General features: G+C 37.3%; 1 protein-coding gene across 2 annotated transcripts in view; it reads left to right on the plus strand.

The window, feature by feature from the left end:
* The first annotated feature begins 742 nt into the window (after positions 1-742).
* The window catches only part of BMP5 (bone morphogenetic protein 5), a 52,251-nt gene continuing 32,568 nt past the window's right edge, over positions 743-20,425 (plus strand). For both annotated transcript variants that reach the window (XM_009978052.2, XM_086608317.1), the window contains exon 1: positions 743-1,226. In XM_009978052.2, coding sequence (XP_009976354.1) covers positions 743-1,226 — 484 coding nt within the window. The remainder of the gene's footprint in view (positions 1,227-20,425) is intronic.

Raw genomic sequence — 20,425 nt, forward strand, 5'->3', positions numbered from 1 at the left:
AGCAGGGTTGTGCTTACATTAGTCTTTAGATCTCTCTTGAAGAGAGCTGTTATATTTGTGCCTGCTAGATTTGGAAATAACAGTTCAGAAGCTGAAAAGGGTTGAATGGATTTACAGAAGGTTTTTTTTGCGAGTAAATTCATGGCAACACATTAATTTGATTAGTACATGCTTTAGAATTACTTTACACTCAAGCGATTCAAAAGATGTTAAAGTTATCACCAGGCTGCTGGACAAATATGTGTTACACCACCAAGGTACAGATCAAGACAAATCTGTGACTCAGGATTTTATCTTGGGAAGAGTGCAAGGTGTACGAAGAACTCAGAATAACGAGGGAAGATAACTCTGGGAACTACAATGTGTCAGAAGAACAGCTCTTGCTAATACAGCTCCCCACCAAAGACCTGGTTATCTAAGGTTTATATAGGAATGCCTAGGTCAGCTGACAAAATACTGGTCTTCTGCTCCATAAATGCAGAAAAAACGATAACAACAGTGGAAAATTGGAAGTCTGAATTTCAGCTTTCTTAGAAATAACTGCAACCTGACACATTCCATGGTATTTAAACAGGGTGGGGGGAGAGAAATCACCAAAGATGTTACGTTTAGAGATGACATTGAAGAATAGGTAAATTTTGTTTTTCAGCCACTGGAAAGCAGACCTCATAGGAACTCAGAACAAGTAGGAGAAAAGATTTTTTTTAATTTTTTTTTTTCCTTGTTCTTTTTCTTTTCAAAGATGAACCTAACTGCGCTCAAAGCTTTTGTGGGCTTGCTCTGGAATTGCTGGGTTCTGGTGGGTCACGCACAGGGAGGTATAGGAGACAATCATGTCCATTCAAGTTTTATTTACAGGAGGCTGCGGAACCATGAGAGAAGGGAGATTCAGAGAGAGATTCTCTCTATCCTGGGTTTACCTCACAGACCCAGACCATTTTCACCAGGAAAGCAGGCTTCTTCTGCACCCCTCTTCATGCTGGACCTGTATAATGCCATGACAAATGAAGAGGATACGGAGGAGCTGGAGTATTCACTAAAGGGATCAATGGCAGGGGAGAGCAGAGGGATACGGAAAGGATACCCTGCCTCTCCAAATGGATATTCGCGGAGAATACAATTATCTCGCATGACCCCCCTGACCACACAGAATCCTCCCTTAGCCAGCCTGCACGACACCAACTTTCTGAATGATGCTGACATGGTCATGAGCTTTGTCAATTTAGGTAGGTGGAAATTTTTTTGTTTATGCTCTCTTTCACAAACTGTTAGCCTGATCTTGCCAGGGGCAAACCTCTCGGCTGGACCGTAACCTGTTCTAAAACGGCAGGATCAGGCCCGGGCTGCTGTGCCACTGGTAAAAGAAAAGTTGTACTGATGGTAAAGTAGCTACGTTGTAGGTGGCCATGGAAAAAGATTTTTCTCACTGTTTATATAAAGTCAGTTTCTATAACTCCCCTCTGCTGGCTTCTGTTTTCTTTCTTTCATTGATGTAATGAAAATTCTAGCCTTAGGCCAACTAACTCCTTTTTCTTTTTAAATCTCAAAAAATCAAACACTTATGCCTATTGCTCGGTTATTTCCCTCACTGTTTTGCTTAAAGCTCAGACATGAACAAACATCAGTTGTTAATATTTTAAAGCCTAGAATGTTATGAAAAGGGAAAAGTTAAGCCATTTCCGAAAAAAAAAAAAATCTTAGGTTATTTAGGTTTTTTTTTTTCTGTTGGTAAGAGTCAGAGTTTTATTATCTTTTCAGCTGGATGGCTGGATTTTAAATAATCTGTTGCTGTTTCTTTGTTATTTCTATTTAATAACCACAGACTGTGTTTTATTATACTGCCATGGTGCTCAGTCTGCAATGGTTCCTATTTTCTATGTCACAAATAAATTAAATAACAAGTAGAGTATTCAACACTAGAAACACGCAAGCAAAGAATGCTTTAGAAAATTTTATCAATTCAGACACAAAACCTGATAAAACTAAATTATATTGGCTTCTGAGTAGAATACACATGCTTACCAGTTACATTGTGGTTGAAAAAGCAGTTACATATTTCTTTAATAGAAGGCAACTTAAATCTGATTGAGAAAGCTGCAAATAATTCATGAAATGTATTTACTATTTTTATAAGTAGTTTAAATGCTGCAGGACTCATAAAGCTGGCTAAAAAAAAAACTTCTCGTTTGATCTGAATAGCAAGAAATTTAATTGAAAACTTTAAGTTCCTCAATAAGCTAGTACAAAATCTGATAAACTCTTGCTTTCCAGGATAATACTTTCTACAGAAACTTTTTAAACAATGGCACATGTTCCGAAATGCCTTCAGATTACCACACACATTCTGTAGCTTTTATGTCTACCAGGTCTTTAATCCTTGCTGCAGGATTAAAAATGTTTCCAAACACTAAAATCCTCAACAACTCAAATTTCTAGGAAAATGACACCCTAGAGTTTAGTTGTCATAATAGTAATATTCAGTGTCACATATGTCCTAGCCTGATCCTGCTGCGATTCCCCAGACAAAAAAACCTCTCTGGAGGAACACAAGTTTTCACTGGGTGTCTTACCTTGACTGAGAAGTTTCCAATATTTGTCTCATTTTGTTGGGAAGCCAGTGTTGCCTTGAGAAAATACTTTTGAGATGTTAAAGCATCTATTTTAACTTACGTTTCTAAACTATGAAAGCTGGGGTGAGATGCTTTATTTTGCTAGTGAATATGATTAGTAGAAGCCATTAACTTGTAGAAAAGTACCATGTAAATACCAGGTTTTGTTTGGTTTCTGTAAAATTAAAATGTATCTCAGCACTTAGGGAGGCTAAATCCTAATTCACTTCAAATGCCCTTCCATACATGTTGAATACTGCTGTTTATCACGCATTCCACCGTGTAATGTACATAAGGAATATTGATGACCACTATAGATTAGCTTCAATGTTTTTATTAAACAATCCTATGTTTCAGTATAATTAACATAAAAATGAAATAAATCATAGGAACAGGTAACCATTTTATACGATTTATGCAGTATAAGATTGTGACAGATGAGGGCAAGCTCTTTTAAGGTACAATGGGGAAAAATACGCAGTGATAAGTGAATGTTAACACTATACCTTAAAATCAATAAATGCTGATGCAGCACAGTAATAACTCAACTGGTTTTAGATTTGAAGCCTCAGTCAACTTGCATCAAATTAATCTGCTCTGGAAATAGCATTCACCATGTTCATACTTGCACACCATTAATTACATAAGGTGTAATTATAAAGCTTTATTAATCATCTTGATACTTTAAATTGAAACCTCCCTATATAGCAGTAGCTACTATAATAATTTAAGACATATATATTAAACAAGAAATAAGTAGCTGAGACATTTGCTAGGAATTATTAAGCATAAGATTGAAAAGGCTGAATAAGATTAAAAGTAAAGTAAAAAAATTGACAAGGAAAAATAATTCTATATTAAAGAATGAAAATTGAAACTGATATGCTTGTTTTGACAAAAATCAACCTGTCAGAGTTGCAAATGCCTCACTTTCAAAAACAAATTTAAAAAATAATCATCAAGGGAACTGCAATTATAATTCTGTCAAGCGACTAGGGAGGAAAACATGACTGTATTTACTTGTCCTGAAGTTAAAATTGTAAACACCTGCTCTTTATACTGGAATTCATACCAGAATTTCCATCTCTTTGTTTCTTGAAAGATATGACAAGACAGAGACTGTGCCTTGTCCTGTGTTCTATATAAGACTGTGTGTGTTGGCAGCTCTCCATAAATATTGATGATTGTAACAGAAGAGTTAACTGGGGTTGGTCCAGCAGTCAAAGAATAAATCCTCTACTAAATTCACTGGGGTTTTCAAAGATCTGATTATATCACCTACAAGTTCAAGACTTTGTTTTCCTCACTGGGTATTTTTTTACCCTGTTGTTATATTTTATTATATTGTTGCAAAGCCCTGACTGTTTAGAGTTCTGGCATCTTCTTTTTGGCCCGTCTCCCAAAATGACATACGTAGGATACCCTGTTCCTCAGAGAACAGGCAAATAATACTTATGTAGTTCTACTCACTTTTCTGCTTGCTCAAAATTTAGTTAGGGAAGGACTCTTTTAAGATAAATGTTAGTGTTCCCACTCTTCACCTCTCACCAAAAGAGGGGGATTGAATAAAAAATTATGTACATGACTGAGGCTTGGTGAAACAGCAGCACTTTTGAAAACTACATTTAAACATTTCAAGGACTGAATTTTCCATTAGCATCAAAGTGATCATCAAATCCACTGTATTTAACTGTTCCTTCTCATGCAATTCAAATGGTCGGTATTTTCTTTTGTTTACAACACATCTGTAAATTTTTCTCTAAACAGATTGCTGCATTTGCTAAGCAACTGTTTTCTTTCTCCATATTTTGCTATGAATTGATTAGATAGGGGATAAATATATACAAGTTTTGTAGGGTATTGTTATGTTTTCTTTCTTAGCATATAAAATTAATTTCAAAAACTCAAATGTGAAGATCTCTTATAAGGTTTGTGATCCTGACCTACATATGCTAATTTAAAGGATATAATATTACAGGGATTTTTAAAGTAACTGACGCACTCCAGAAAGACACCTTTTCTTCTTCACACACAATGTGATTCTACAATCAAAGTTACAACAACCCTCAAACCACACATGCCGTGATTCTTAAATCAGACACTGAAATCAAAGGAAATTTTGCCTTTTTGAGGCACAGAAGACTGTTCATATTTCTCCAGCTTCTCTACCCCAATTTTCTACACTGTCCTGAAGATTATATTCTTCTTTAAACTGAATCACTAAGCAAATACATAAATTCAAAAGATTTACATCCCATTTTATTCACCGGAGAATGCTGATGTGACAGAAGACAACTTTTATGCACCTACTTTGAGAAACCTACAGTACATCAGTTCACATGGAATACCTGTACAAATATATTTTCGTTACACATGAAAAAGAAAGGATTTCTTGAGTGTATATAGTGGCTAGTTTCTTACATTAAACTAATTCAGTTTCTATAACCTTCCACTCACAGCTAACATATCAGCAGTGAGGGATATGGTGTGCTAAGCTACAAAATGCCAGGAGCTGTGGAAGGGGAGCTGAGTTTGAAGGATACATGCAAAAAGGCCTCAGGATCATTAACGTCTCTACTTGAAACTTAGAAATGAGCACACTTTCTTTCTTTCCTTTCCACCGGACTTCAGATGTTGCTGTCTTAATTTTAACCTTACATGAATTTCCTTGGCTGTGGTACAGTTTTAGTCTGTAAAATGCAGGCTTCTAATGAAAATATTGACATAGCCTTAACTGAAGTGACGGAAATAATGCTATTATCTTGCCTAGGACAGAGGGATGCTATTACAGAGATAAAACTTGTTAAATAACAAATAGACCCCATGTCTTTATTTGTGGAGATGGATCAATGCTGAGAAAAAATGAGAAAACATTTATGAAGTTTTTTTGAATGGCAACCCAAAGACAATAAGATGGTATTTTTCACTCTTTTACATACAACTTAAAACAAATTAGATCATGTGGGTCTTATTTATCTTATCCTAAAGTAGACCTCACCGTCATCTTGAAGTCCTAAGATTTTTTTTCTCATAATAAAATTTTAGTCACCCAATCAGTGAGCTGAACTAATCTGTTATGACCTAAGTACGCAATCAAGCATTAGAAATAACTATTAACGATGAAATAATATTCTACGGTCAAATTAAATATTAAGAAAGCTTTTTGAAAAAGAAGTTTGTTTATTTCTAGAACAAAGGGAATTTACCCATGGGATGGTATTCCCTAAAAATCTTTGCCCAGTCCTTACAATTCATTAGGCAGTTTTAACCAATTTTTCTGCAATGACAGAGCAGGTTGTTAGGGGTTGTTTTTGATTTTGAATAAGAAATAGTCTCCATATTCCTTTTTGGAATTACACTACATTTGTTGTTTTGTATTGAAATATTTTATATTTCCTTTGAAATCTCTCACATTACATGAACCTTATGAACTATACAGCTCTACCTCAAAATAGGTTTGTCTGTGATTCATAAATATCATCTAACAAAATAATGTTTTTATAACTGTCAATTAATTTTTTTGCCAAAGTTAACACTTTAAATCCAAGTAAATTATTGTATCTACCCAGCCAAAAAAATGTCAAGCTCTCCATTAACTGGGGTATAAAACTGTCTGACTTTCCTTGCCGACAGATTTGAAAGAAATTGCAGATAACTGAAGAGAAACTGATTTAGCAGATGGCTAGACGTGCATGGTGAAAAGCTATATATATGTATAAATATATAAAAATATATATTATTATTAATATTTTTCCCATTGGGAAGAATGACTGACCCAGTTCCACTTCTTCTTTAGAAAGTGCTCCTTTCCAGACTAAACACAGACTTTGGGTGGGGTTGTGGGGATTGTGTGTGTTGTACAGTACATATTTTCCCAGGAAAACACAATCTCGGAGTGACTCTGGCTAGCCATGAAAGAGAAAAAGGAAGACTTTTGGAGACGCCTCTGTGTGGAGGATATTAGGGGAATAATCTGCATGCCATGGAGTGGATGGAGAGCCTCTTGGTTCTCTTCCTAAACCCTAGGTTATTTGCTTAAATAACAGGACAACTTTGGCACACATGTGATCTCCCACACTTATTGCTCCTGTTATTGTTTTCTCTGAATGTTAAATTATGCAAAGAATTTTACCATGGCTACCTGCCTACTTACTGCCTGAGTTATGGAGGTAATTACAACATGAGCAGTTCCTTTTTCTTCTCTTTTTAGCCACAGCGATTCCTTTCAGCTTGCTTTCATAGGCCCACAAACTAATAAGAGTTTTGCAGATAATTGATTGATTGCATTCTGATCATTCTGGGTGTCATCTGGTGTTTCCACATAGCTGAGAATGAACAGTTTATGAAGTGCCGATTGCAGCCTCCAGCTAAAGAAAGGCTCCCCAGGGCTTCAGGAGAGCTCTGGCTGCTACCAGACTTAATAATTATTTCCCACACTTTTCCCCATCCTCTCCTTCGTGTCTTTTCCCTTGTCTCTAACTCCCGCCGTCTAGGCAGGGTCACCGAACTTTAGTTTTATGTCAGTGGCATTTGGCTGCAGAAGGGATTAAAGGACAGGAAGCGGTGAGACTAGGCACCAACGCGGGAGGTGGAGATGGAAGGAATGAAAAGAGGCATGAGAGAAAAATGGCAAAGCACAGACCAAGCCTTATGGGGAGGACAGCCCTCTTCTCTGTAGGCAACAGCCGTCATGCGGGAATAGACACAGACCTGCTGGGCATGGGAAAGGTTCACAACGGAGAAATAGCCTCTGCAGGAACCGGTATTACTGGGAGAGTTAGTCCCGCTCCTCTGTACTTCACGTGGAGAGTGATGTCGTAGTGCCGAGAGCATTTCCCACGCCTGTAGAGTTACCAAAGTGGAGGAAAGTTTGTCGTGGTAGGGAGAAGAAGGTGATTGCAGACAGAAAAAGGGCAAAGAACATGATAAAAATGTGTAAATGCAAGAGAAAATGAGGCCAGGTATGGATTTCTTCTCCTTGTGAGCTTTGCAGGTGAAGGGAGCAGTTTTCTTCTTAGACCCTCGTGGCAGAGCAACTGCCTCAACCTCCCCAGGCACTTGGCTCCCGGGCAAAACTTCTTGTCCTTGCAAAATGAAATGCAGCTCCTCCCACCCTTCAGTATGTGTGTGCAGGGAGTACACAGACGGACTACTAACGTTTGTGGCCATAAATAACGTAGAAGCTAGCTTTTAAAAACCGCAGGTTAAAGGATGAGGGTTGCCATGACGCACACAGAGAGGTTGAGATCAGAGGAGCAGCTAAAAGGGGTCGGGAGAAACAATGAATCCCCTTGTTCTGAGTCATATTTATGAGTGCTTCATTGCACCTAAAGTTCATATTTTATTGGCTAGGCCATGGGGTTTCCCCATTTGCTCATCTCTTAAAATAACACCCCTGGTTAAAATTTCCTATAAAACACAGAAATGCTACAGCAGGCAAAACAACTTGTCAAACCTGACAACTACATTATTTAAGTTTGTGGGTGGGGTACGCCAAGCAGGAGCTGGTTTGTGTTTTGTACTGAGTTATGAATTTGTTCCTATACAAAAAATGATTAAAAAACAAGTAGAAAAGGAGAGGCTTTACAGCACAGCTCTCCACTCAGAAACTTCCCGCTATTATTGAGAGATGCTCCAAAAGGTGAATCTAAATGTTTAGTTCCTAACTCTTTTTAAGCAACTGCTCTGGTACAATAGATTGAGAACTTGGCTTTATTGACCACTATTATACAAATCAATGGCATGTGTGATACCTTGCTAGAACATCACTTTACTTTATTTCCCACTATAGTTCAGGGAAAACTGAGACAACGATTAGCAATGAGTCAGAGCCTAGAAAAGTAATCAATCAGGACAGCTAGGGCTGGCAACCAGTGGCTTTGCAGAAGCAAAATTCCACCTAACTCTTTTTGGAGGAGAATCAGGAGACAGGAATTTGAAATTTCTGTTCGGCTTCTCTTTATCTGGCTTAGCAATGTTACCCATTCAGACCCCATGAAAACCTAAAGGTCTTTTCCAACCTCAATGATTCTGTGAATTTATCCCTTTGTAGACTGTGTATATCACATGAAATTATTTTTGGTTTAACTCTCATGTATTTGACTGTAGTCAAATTAATGAAGCTATATTCGTATTATCTGAAAAGTGTACCCATAGTCTAGAGTAATCATCGTAAATTAACAACAATTTATCTAAGCATATCCATTTAAAACCTCCCTTTTTAAAAAGTGAGGGGGAAATATAGGTGGGATTTTCAACTATAACATACTGCAAAATAATTTCAAAAATATATTGTGTTGGACTTTTACAATAAGGATAGCATCAGTTTTGGAGGTAGAGGTGTTAAATTCTGCCCTGGCAAACCTGGACTACAGAAGAGGAAAGAGCAGGGACACTAAATGATTTGTAAGTCTGATTTTTGAGCAGTGGGCAGATGGCACCTGATGGCACCTTGTGCCAGGAGCCATGGTATTTCAGTGGTATGGTTTGCAAAAATGTTAGCTGAGAAATCAGAAGAGTGAGCCAACAGTAGTGGGGATGATAAAGCCGTGGGAGCGAGAGCAAGCCCAGCGTACAACTCCATGACAGCTATAGTCTTTGTGGTGATTTATGATGGCTGAGATCCAGCAGGAACATAGCTTTGAGAAGGTTGTTCCCAAGGTTACCTCAGCTGGGGTGCCTGTCAATAACTACAAGTCATAACATGCTAGTGATCCTGAAGGTTAATCTGCTACTCCTGACTAGGTTAACTCATTGCCTTGCACATGAAATGTGTGCAAATGTTTTGCAGTGAGTCTGTCCTGGCCCCAGTCTAGCCTAAACCTGAAAGTCGAAGAGTGAAATGTCTGAGCAGCCAAATATAAAAACCTGAAGAGCCTCAGATAGAGAACGATAACAGTGTGCCTCTGTTTTCCAGTCCATAAAATGAGGATGTGCAAATACTTCTGTATTCATTTTCACTTGTGTGCGCTCTCATTTTTTGACCTTGCAGAGTACTGGAATAGCTTTCTTCTTGTGAAACCTCTTTTTACTCTGGCTGTGTGCTCAGTAAATTACATCACTCCTAAGAGCCTTGCAACACCTTGGGTCTCCTCATGGTGATCTCAAGCGTTATTTTAGAAAGGTCTAAAAGAAGCCCTTACAGGAGGGCAACAAGTCTATTTACTGTTCTTAAAAAAGGCAGTTTTACAAAATAATGAAAAATAAAAAGAAACGCTGGAATTAAAGCAGCAAAACTGAGATTTGAGATCTGGTGCAATGGAGAGAGGACGCGAGGCTACTTTAGTTCTTGTTCTCAGAATATAGATTTGTGCCTCTCTGAGGCATGAGTGCATGCGTATCAGCCTGTGTGCATGGCTATGTGTATGTAATATAGAAAGCACGTAAATGTCTTCAGTTTTAGTCACTGGGATTTTTTCCCCCTGAAATCATAATATTCTTTCCCATCAATACTATGTGGCTTTAGCAGCCCTGACCTTTCAAGCTGCCTGTTTGGGCCAGTGTTTATCAGATGACCGTTTGACCTCCTTGTTAATTGTACTTAATTACATCCTGTTGTAACATTTTGAAATAAGGAGGAGAGTTTATGGATCTGCTCCAAAGAGCTGAAGACTAAAATGGCAGCAGAATTCAGTGGTATGAGGTGCTGAGTAATCTCGTAGTTAAGTCAGTAAGAGCTGTGCCTTGTCCAGTCGATTGCAAAACTGGATCCTTAAACCGCTCCTTTTCCATTTAGGATCCTCGGTACTTCTGAGAATAAAATCACACAATTTTGTTTGTTCTGAGAAGGGCTTCTCCTCTCTGATTCCTCAGCTTGGAGTTTTCTCCAAAGAGATTGAGGAAGGGGTGAGAGGCCTATCAACAGCATTGCAAAGGCTGGAGTTCACATAGGATGATGATATGACAGAGACAAACCTGCGTTGCCATGAGTGATCTCTCTGTGGTTTTCCAAAACTTCAGAGTTCCTTATGCTTCCCTAGAATTGTCAGTTCCCATGAGCTTTTTGAGAGTTGTATAATATTCGCTATGAGATTTTCTGTGCGTTGATGATTTATGGGCACAGCTAAGTTTTCATTAGAGAGCAGCAATTATCCCCTGTAGTTGCAGAAAAACAAAAATGAAAACAAATCAACATCCAGAAACATGCAGTTCTTGAAAATGGACGCTCTAAAGGTTCAGAAAGCAACTTTAAACACTTCTTATTTTACAATGTTTTTCATATGGCTTTTAAAACACATGGGGTTGACCATATTGCTTCTTTCCTCACTGAAGATGAGAGAGATGCTTCCTCTATTATTGTTATTCCATAGCTCACTTTCCAAAAGCTTGATTTATAAAATTATAGTAAACTTGATTTCCTACAATGAATTAAGATCAAAAGGAAGAGAAGCTATAAAACGGTTAATACCAGGTGAAAGTCTAGTCCTAAGACTTTAAGGATCACAAGGCAAAATAATACACCTTCCATTACAGATAATTAGATTTATTGGAGAATGAAGTGCCATGAAGAATCAATTGTGTCTGTAGTAGTAAACTACACATAATTATGGCATTATTGTAAAAGATTTATCATCCATCATGAGTCATATTCTAGATAAAAAAGACAAGTTACTTGGTGCTGTGCTGCGAGACTCTAGACTGACAGTACTGCCCATGGTTACACTGTGAACTGAACAGTGCTGCTGTGAAAGCTAAAAGTCTGCGCTAAGTCTTTCAGGCAGCAAAGGCTAAACCTACAGTTCAGCTAAAAACAATTGCATTTACATAGTTAAATGTTTTTTACACGTTGATTTAAGTTACAAACTCATATGATTAAAAATAAAACACAGAATTTGCTGAATATCATAATAAGGTATTGAAAAGATCATAATAAGGTATTGAAAAGATCATAATGTTTAAAATCTCTTCAGCCTTAAGCAGTAGTAAATGTAAGTGAAATCATACAATTTAATATGATGACTTTCAGGGAGGGCTGATTTATTTTTCAGAATTTTGAGAGGTATGTGTAATGTGACACAATATAATATTGTTTATCAAAGTAGTTTAAAATTAGATATTTTTGTGAATAAATTTCTTTCTTGTCTTTGATTCCTTGCTGTGTTCCTTTATTAATGTCATCTTATAGCTATTGATTATGAGTCTTCAAAAAGTAGGATTTTTTTCATCACTTCTTAAACTATTTAATTGATGATCATGTTTACTGAGGCTGTATATCATAGCGAGATCACATTTACAAGGATATGAATTTTTATATATATATAAAATTTAAAGTAGGCATATTTAAAATAATACTCTATAAAATGGATGTACTTTTAAAATATTTATATTTATATGTATGTATGGTAATGGAAAATCCAGAGACAGTTTATGCCATGGAGTGAATACCAAGTAGAATGAGTCCGTGTTGCGTTTCACTGGGTTAGAATGGAGGGAGTAATGTCATTATGGTTAACAATATATTGCCCCTGTTTTGGTTTGCCAGCAGTTGTGTTTTGCTTTCTCCATGTTTGTATGCATTCCTTAGAAAATGAAAAATACAAAGGATTTTTTTACTAGCATGTGTGTGTACAGGAGAGACCTAATGTAAAAGGAGCTAATCGCAGGACTCAAATCAATGAAACAGGCACACACATGAACAGAGGACTTGGTGCCCTGGGCACAGCTCCCGAGTAAATTATGACCTGTTCATCCTGTGTTTACTTTGCCATCTGCTGCTGTACAGGAATGAAGCTTCTTTTACTAACATTGTATTACCTTGGATCAATGAGACTCAATTAAATCATGCTTCTTCAGCTTGTCCTCAGTCAAGGAGTGTGCTCTCATCAAAAGGGGGATGAAAACAAGCCCCCAGAAGAAGCGTTTGTGATACTTCCAGTTTGGGGGATGGACAACAGACGGTTCTAAATTTCTTGAAAAAGAAAACCAGGCCTATCACCAAAGATTAGGGCAGTAGTCACTTCTAATCCTGGTAGAAACAAAGGTTTAGCGCAAACATCTGCCAAGGCAGAGACTGATCAGATGCTGTAAAATGCATGCCAAATATTCTCAAAGTTATTATACCAAAAAGATTGCACTGGAAATAAAAGCACTATGTTAGTGGTCAGGTTTCCACTCCCTTCTCATTCTTACCCTCTTCTCAGAAAAACACTCAAATTTTGTCTGAGACGCATCAGCTACTAGAAGTGGAGAGAAGCCAGTATTATAACACATGACACAAGCTTCAGGAGATCATCTTTGCTGTTCCAGAGGTGTGTTACACTTATAGATACTTCTATAATCAGCCTGGGTATTGCATTGGTAAGTAGCTTGGCAGGGAATGTGAGAAATGCAGTCCCAGGTGGAATGACAGTGAGAATGTGAGAATGATACAAGCATGTCCGCAGTCCTGGGCAACCAGCTATAGGAGGCCCTGCCTGAGCAGTGGGGTTGGGGCAGATGACCTCCTGAGGTCCCTTCCAACCTCAGTTGTTCTGTGACTCTATGATAGAGTGGTTACAGAGAAGGGGGCTGTTACTCATGTCTTATATATTGACATCAATCATTCCTGTTTTTTTTTCGTACTGGAGTGATAGTATTACTCAGACAATTGTTGGATGAACAGCTCTGTATGCTCAAAGTGTCATGCCTTTTCTTTCTGCTTTGGAAAGTATTTTCTTGCTTTTTATGTCATTTGGAGACTCCTGTGTCTCTCCCCAAGTCTTTCCAAACTAACCTACTGTGAGGGATCAACACCTACTGTCATGTTACCTGGAGCTAATGTGAGCTTTTTCATGGCACAAAGATGTTTTGTGAAGACTACTTTTCCTTTCCTCTGGCGATGCAGGTGTAATACTGGATGGCCAATCCAGAGATCTTTTAACTCACTAAGGGCCAGTGAGTTTCAGCTCTGAAAGAGGGTTGAAATGTTCATTAACTTTGGTAAAAATCTAAGTTTATTTCAGGAAAAAAAAAAAAAGGCCAGGTGTTTTTTCCTTCATGTTGAAGGAACTTATTCCATGCAGGGGGTTGTATGTGGGTAAAATACTCTCTCTTTGCGAGAATAAATCATGATCAGATTTGACTACCAGAGCTGCAGAGGAGAGGTTGCGGTCTGAATCAGTATAACAAGCTTTTAAAATCACAGCCAGCTCCCAAACTGGCTGTTAAAACCTGCTGTCTGAAAGTGCCACTCCTCACCACCGCTGCCCAGTCTCCTGGCTGCTCTTCCTCCTCATCGTTCTTCTCTTTTCCCCCAGGTGTAATGTCTGGGAAGGCTTGACCCTGCTGTGCTTCTGGCCCTATAACTCTGTTTCTCAGAATCATTGTTTAGGCTCTCCTGGGTGGGTCCTCGCTGTTGGCTGATAGCAAGTAAGCACAGGGTAAACCTTCAAAATGAGGGCTAACAGTTTATATACGATGAAATTCCAGTCTCTTTACATGTTGAATTTTTAAGGTGATGACTCAGTTAGTACAGCAATTAGTTCAGTACACCCTTGTGTACACAAAATACAAGTCTGAGGAACTCTTGAGTTCATTGGAGCCATGCTGACATACTAGCTAAACACATGGCTTGTGATCGGCTGTTTTTTTCAAAATAATTTCATAGCCTATCTATAATATAGCATATCAAAATATTTTTTAATTTATTATTTGTAATAAACATTTTTCTACTCTTTAAATAAGATGTTCTTCAGGGTATCCTTCTTCATTGTTATTATAGCTGGACTACTTTTTATGTAATGTTTGGCTAGCGATAATGGGTATGGATAGTATTGAAATACTCAAATATGACCATAGGGTAAGCAGAAAATAGTGCCTATACAGTCATATCCAGTTTGTCACGCAGACACAATTTCCATGGAAGCTCTTCTGACAAATTCCACAGCAGGAAATGGATGGAGTTTGTTAGATGACATATGTGAACAGTGAATGGTAGAGTGACTGTCCACCTCCGGGTGGAAGCGAGCAGAGGGTTAACATGAGCAGGAACTAAGGAGATGTGGGAAGATAGAATGGGCTTTAATGTTTAGCTTTTACTCCCCTGCCAGTTGCCCTATGATGATATATGCCCTTTCACCCTTCTCAGATGTTACGATCCGTCTGTATACTTCTACAGTGTCAAAACAGTTATAACTTACGCCTATTTTCTGACCGCCGGATCCCAGAGGTATAACTTTTGTTCCTATTCAGTTGCAGCTGAACACAAGAGGGATCTTTTTTTCTGTCCTTTGTTAACCTTGAGGTTGTGTTGATCTGACATCCTGACTTTCACACACAGTCAGAAACCTGGGAATAATTGTTAGTTTTCCTTGTGATGATCTGTGGTTAGAGAAAAACAAAACTAAATATGAGAAAAAATGGAAGTCTATTGACAGACAGTACCAAAACCCACTGGCTTTGTCAAAGGCCAAGTGAAACAGCCATCTTTGAAAATGCAGACAAAATTAACAACCTCAGGCATGGTGGTGTAAGGATCAGCTAATTTATCTGTGCATTAGCTCAGAACTGCATGATAGAGTGATCTTTAATCTGTTCTATTTTATCAAGTAAAGTTTTGTTTATCCCTGATGAAACCGAACACAATCAGAAATCTAGTGGATATGTATTTTTAACATAGGTATTTGTGGTTGGAGGGCCTTTGTAATATACATTGTGACTTAAAACAATGAAGAAATCATAGGTTCCTTACTTACTACATTCAAAATAGCAAACGGCATGTGATATTTTCTTCATTGCCTCTCCCCAGGCCTTTTGTTGTGATGCCTCCATCTTTTGTCACACATTACTACTGACAGCACAGAATAGGTCCAAAAATGACCTGCCACTGTTAATCTTAGAAGCTGCAACCAGCCTCATATTCAACTTCAAAATTTGTGGAAGAAGATTCAGCTGAGATTCATTCTACCATTGTTAGCAGAACTAAAAAGCACATATATGGAGTGCAACTTTTGTTGTGCTTCATGCTACAGCTGAATAACTGGAGTGAAAGCTTTGCATTCGGAAGGTTGAAGGATACAGTGCATTATGCTGTTGAAACCAGAAGAAAAACTAGATTTTGAGGAAGCATTTTGTCAAGTATCTTTTATATTAGGATTGTGATAATACCCAGACTTAGACTCTCATAATTCTGTTCACTTCCAAAACTCAATCTCTTTATTCTGGTTACTTAGTCCTAATCTTACATTGGCCAAAACCAAGCCAGCATAAAGAAAGCAGGGTGTTGCTTTTCCACTTTGTATCAAAAACTGAAACCCTTCCAGCATTTAATTATTATTGGAGAAGCTGCAGCGTAGCATGTTTTGACTTGTTGAGCAAGTGTATTTGAAGAGTAAATTGAATGAGTAACACATCTTTACCAATGAAATTTCCAACAAAACATTCACAATTGAATGAAGACCAGCAATTTCATTAAAGGCATCTGTTTTATGCCGTATTTTAGTGTGAAGTAACAAGGAGGCATATGATGCCTCACAGATAATCTCACAATGTACAGAACACCTGGGAGATTATGCGTTAGAAAGCCAAGCAGAGTTATGCCTCTTTGGTGGAGGCATTTCTTTAGGTCTGTGCCTATAAAAGTTGCTGGCAGGCACTGTTCCTGGGAACTTTTTCCTGCTCAGGGTAAATGCTGAAAACTTTAAATTACTGAGCTCTAGTTCTTAAAATAATTAATGAAAAGACAGAAATTTATCCTTTTACATATTCACTTGTATTCTACCATGTTTTTTTAACTTCCATTATTTGCCTAGTTGCTGCCTACCACTTACTGAAACTGAATATATTGCACGTGTGTTTTGAGGGGATTAGAAAGCCGAAATCACATAATTTCAATGTCTGCCTTAATTATTTAGTATTTCGGAGTATTTTGACTTTTTCAAATGTGTGTTTTGTTAGTTGGCAAGACTCTATCAGATTGTATTGACTACAACAACAAAATTAAGAACTTAAAAAATTAATAATAGAACAGTACTTTCCTTGTCATTCTCAAAAGATGTAATACTAAGTGCTTGGGTAAGATAAATGAATATTTTAACTTATTTTTTTATAAAATATGGGATATTGAAATACATTGTTTCTATGAGGGATAAAGAAAGAAAACCAATAAGTGCTTGAAAAAAGTCCAGGCAATGTGTTATTCTTTTTTTGTCTTTTTTTTTTTTTTTTTAATTACGGTTTTCATTTTCATTCTTGCTCTGGATTCTGTTGCAGTCTTTGATGTGATTTTTTGTTGAATTTATCTTGACTTGAATTACTTTGCAACTCATACAGTTCAGTAATTCTGTGCAATTGTGGAAAGAATGTTCTATCCTTAAATTCTGGGTTCAATAAACAATAGATGATTTTTCATTTATTGAAACTACCACTAACTGCACAGTATTTCATCAAACAATTTTCAAACTATCCCTAGTTTAGTTAAGCAAAATAGCCAAATGTTGCTCATTGATGTCAGTAGCTGACCTAAAAAGAATTTAGTGAAACAGTGTAACTTGCTTCAGAATATGACCTACCAAGCTTTCTGCTTTGTGTTTTAATAAGAAAGTATATTTTATGTAAAAGCAATTTACATCATTCTTTCAAAACCACATCTGTAAATCTATAATTACTTTAAATACAACCAGTCTAATAATAATAAATACAGAGAAACTCAAATATACGGTACTTCAATAAAGCAGTTCTTAAGAAACAGAACTGTTGCAATGGAAAAAAAAAGTAAAATTTCTGCAGATTTACCCTCCGTAATTAAGCAAAATTCTCACTGATTACGGAAATAGTTTTGCCTTATTTGGAAGGGGATCAGAACTTGGATTAAGTTTCTGACAGTGAGTTTCGTGTTTAAGATAGGATATATGTGGAATGCAATTCTAGGGACACCTATTTTCAACCCCTGCCTACATTTTCGACTTATTGGATCCTTATGTGTCTGCTCTTGGGCTTTGAGTATGGGCTGATCCATTCTAATCAGAGACAAGTTCCCAAATGATCTCAGTTCAGAAGGTAATTTCTGAACATCCCTAAGACATGTGGACAGACATGACTGAAGTCTGTGCAACCAGTCTGTGCTTTCCCACCTCTGCCTGGAGAGGAAGATGGGAGGGAAATTAAGGGTTATTAAGCCTAAATCACCCACTTTCCCTTACTACTGGCTACAGAATATGCATGAGGGCACCAATCTTCCCTCACTCTGCTGATGAAAATGGATAAAAAGAATTGCAGAAGGTTTGGTACTGAAAGGAGAAAAACTGAATGGTTGTATGACTGAAGCTTTGCAGTTAAAACACTCACTTGAATCATTATCTAATAAATGCCTAATGTCAAATGAATAAAAAAATCTGATGTGGGAACAAAACCTAATTTCATTCTTGTTTTGACCCCCAATCTCCCTGCATTTCTTCTGCGCAGTAGCCCAGGATGTCCCACTGCTGGGCTACTCAGTATCCTGGCAGTTAGGATACAGTCTAAAGCAGCTGATAGGGACTGAAACGTCCTTTGACTGAGCAAGGGCTATCTCTTAGACCTATTCTCTGGAGCTGCAGATGACTAAAGGGGAAACGTAGATAAACTCCTCTGTTCTTCTTAGCGGCTGCTGCAGGACAGTTGGTCCTTGACAAACAGAAGTGTCTCTCCACTGACTGTATCGGGCAGCGATCTCTGGTGTCCAAAACAACCCCTTAAGGACAGGTGACTATTTTTATAAATTTCAAGGTCTAACTCCAAATAGATTTCCTGAGTCCAGATCAAGATTTTTTCCATTTTATAAAACAGATTAAACCTATTAAAGCAGTAGTGTTTAGACAAATAATTACATTTTTTCTTTTTTTTTTTTTTATGATCACTTTGGGAAAGTCTTTTTCATCACACTAGGACTTCAAAAATCTACTTGATTTAAACATTTTTTAGAAGACTGTATTCCTCATTCAAAGGCCAATGAGCAGACTGAAAAAGCTGCCATTTACTTCAACAAACTGAATTAGATTTTGCATTTTTAGGACTTTCAGAGTAAAAAGATGAAAGATATACTTGCTGAGATAAGCTTATCTAAGTTTCTAAAGTTAATGTTCATTTTCTACAGTGTAAAAGCCTAAAAAGAATTACAAAGCTTTAAAATATATTTTTCAAAATCTGTTATCAGATCTCCTCAACTCAGAATGACGTTCTGACTTAGCTTCTCTCTGATGCATTTCATTAAAATATTTACACCTAGCATAGCTTTCTAAAAAAAAAATATGAAAATCCTTCATTCTTCCTTATTTTGTAAAAAGTGAATCACTTCAAATAGTCTGATAGTGGAAGACAGAAAGTACTTCTAGAATTCGAATGTTGGAGAGAACAATAAGAATGAGGTAAACAGCTATTTGATGTCTGTCTTTTCACAGTAGCACAATAGCTAATTCCTTGGGCCTCTGACCTTTTAGTGTCCTGCAACAGAGTACTTGCATTAATCTGTTGCTTATCTGTCACCTACCACATTTGATATTTCCAGCCTCTGCTTTCAATTATCAGTCATTAGAGGCACCACTGAGTAATTTCAGGAGAAAACGCCTGGAACCTTTGACCTGTTTTGTCAGATAACCACAAGTGTTCACTGTAGATAAACTATCATTTCATTATATTCAAGATGTAAACGACTGTCGTTTGTAGTGTATCAGCTTACTGTAACCTTTATCACCTTGAAGTGATTAAAACTGACTGGTTTACTTAGTGTTTATACAGAGAATACAGAGTCAAACAGTGAAATTCAGTGAGATTAGTGTAAATAGCCCCTTCAGAGTTGCACCCGGTCTGTAAAACCCTCCGTTTTGCCGTGACATTTATATTTAGTAGTTAAACAGTGACACTGAGTTGATTAATGAGGCTTCGCTATTTGTGAATCCAGTTGGGATCCTGGGATCTTACATTGTAAAGCTGGTTTATTACAACATATCTTTGGTTTGTCCCCCAGTTCGCCAAAGAAGCTTTCACTTTCCCTGTGTGTCACCAGGTACCAACCTCTTCAGGAAAAGCAAAGAACATGTCAGTGGGAAGCTAATCACTAATGAAAGAACACATCTAATAGACCCTCATGTGCTATGACCTAAAGCCACTGCTAGCACTTTTTACATTTTTTAAGCTCAGTCGATGGTTAATCAGATATTTATAGCTGAATTGGTAAATTACCGATTACTTATTATACTGTCCATCCATACATGTGGCCTTGTACTTTTTTCCAGAAGACAAACAATTTTGTTAATCAAAATTAGTGCATGGTATTTTCTCTTGGTGTAAAAGATGACCTCTTTTCTAAAATATCTTTTTGATGTGAAGTTGTCTTCATTCTTCTTAGAGTTGGGCTTAGTATTAATACAGTATGAATATTTCATCGGTTTGCCACACGGGTGGAAAATATCATTCTTTCCCATCTTACACACAGGTGTTTGTGATATTCCCCTGAGCTGTGATTTGCCTGATGTAATCATAGTGCTGAATATATTTGTTTCAGGTGGTACAAAAATAACATTTTAAAAAGTTGATGCTAAGAATCCTGAATAATGAGAGCAAATGAAGAAGTTTGTTGTGATCAGCATTGACCCTAATATTCCAGTTATTTTTACTTAGAAAAAATATATTCCTCCAATGGTTAAAAAAAGACTTCCTGATTTTCTGGTGAACAGTTTTTTAGATGCTGTGATCGGTCTCACAGAGATGCATTTTGGCGGATGAGCTGAGCAGAGCTGGAATGACATGAGAATATTCTGGAAGAGCTGAATACTTAAAAGTCTTAACCTGTATTTTTTAGACTGCCAGTATTGAAAAGCTCTTGCATGTGAAAAAAAAATATTTGAGATATGATGCCCCCCTGC

The sequence above is a fragment of the Tauraco erythrolophus genome, chromosome 2 (assembly GCF_009769465.1).
Source record: "Tauraco erythrolophus isolate bTauEry1 chromosome 2, bTauEry1.pri, whole genome shotgun sequence".
Taxonomy (NCBI): Eukaryota; Metazoa; Chordata; class Aves; order Musophagiformes; family Musophagidae; genus Tauraco; species Tauraco erythrolophus.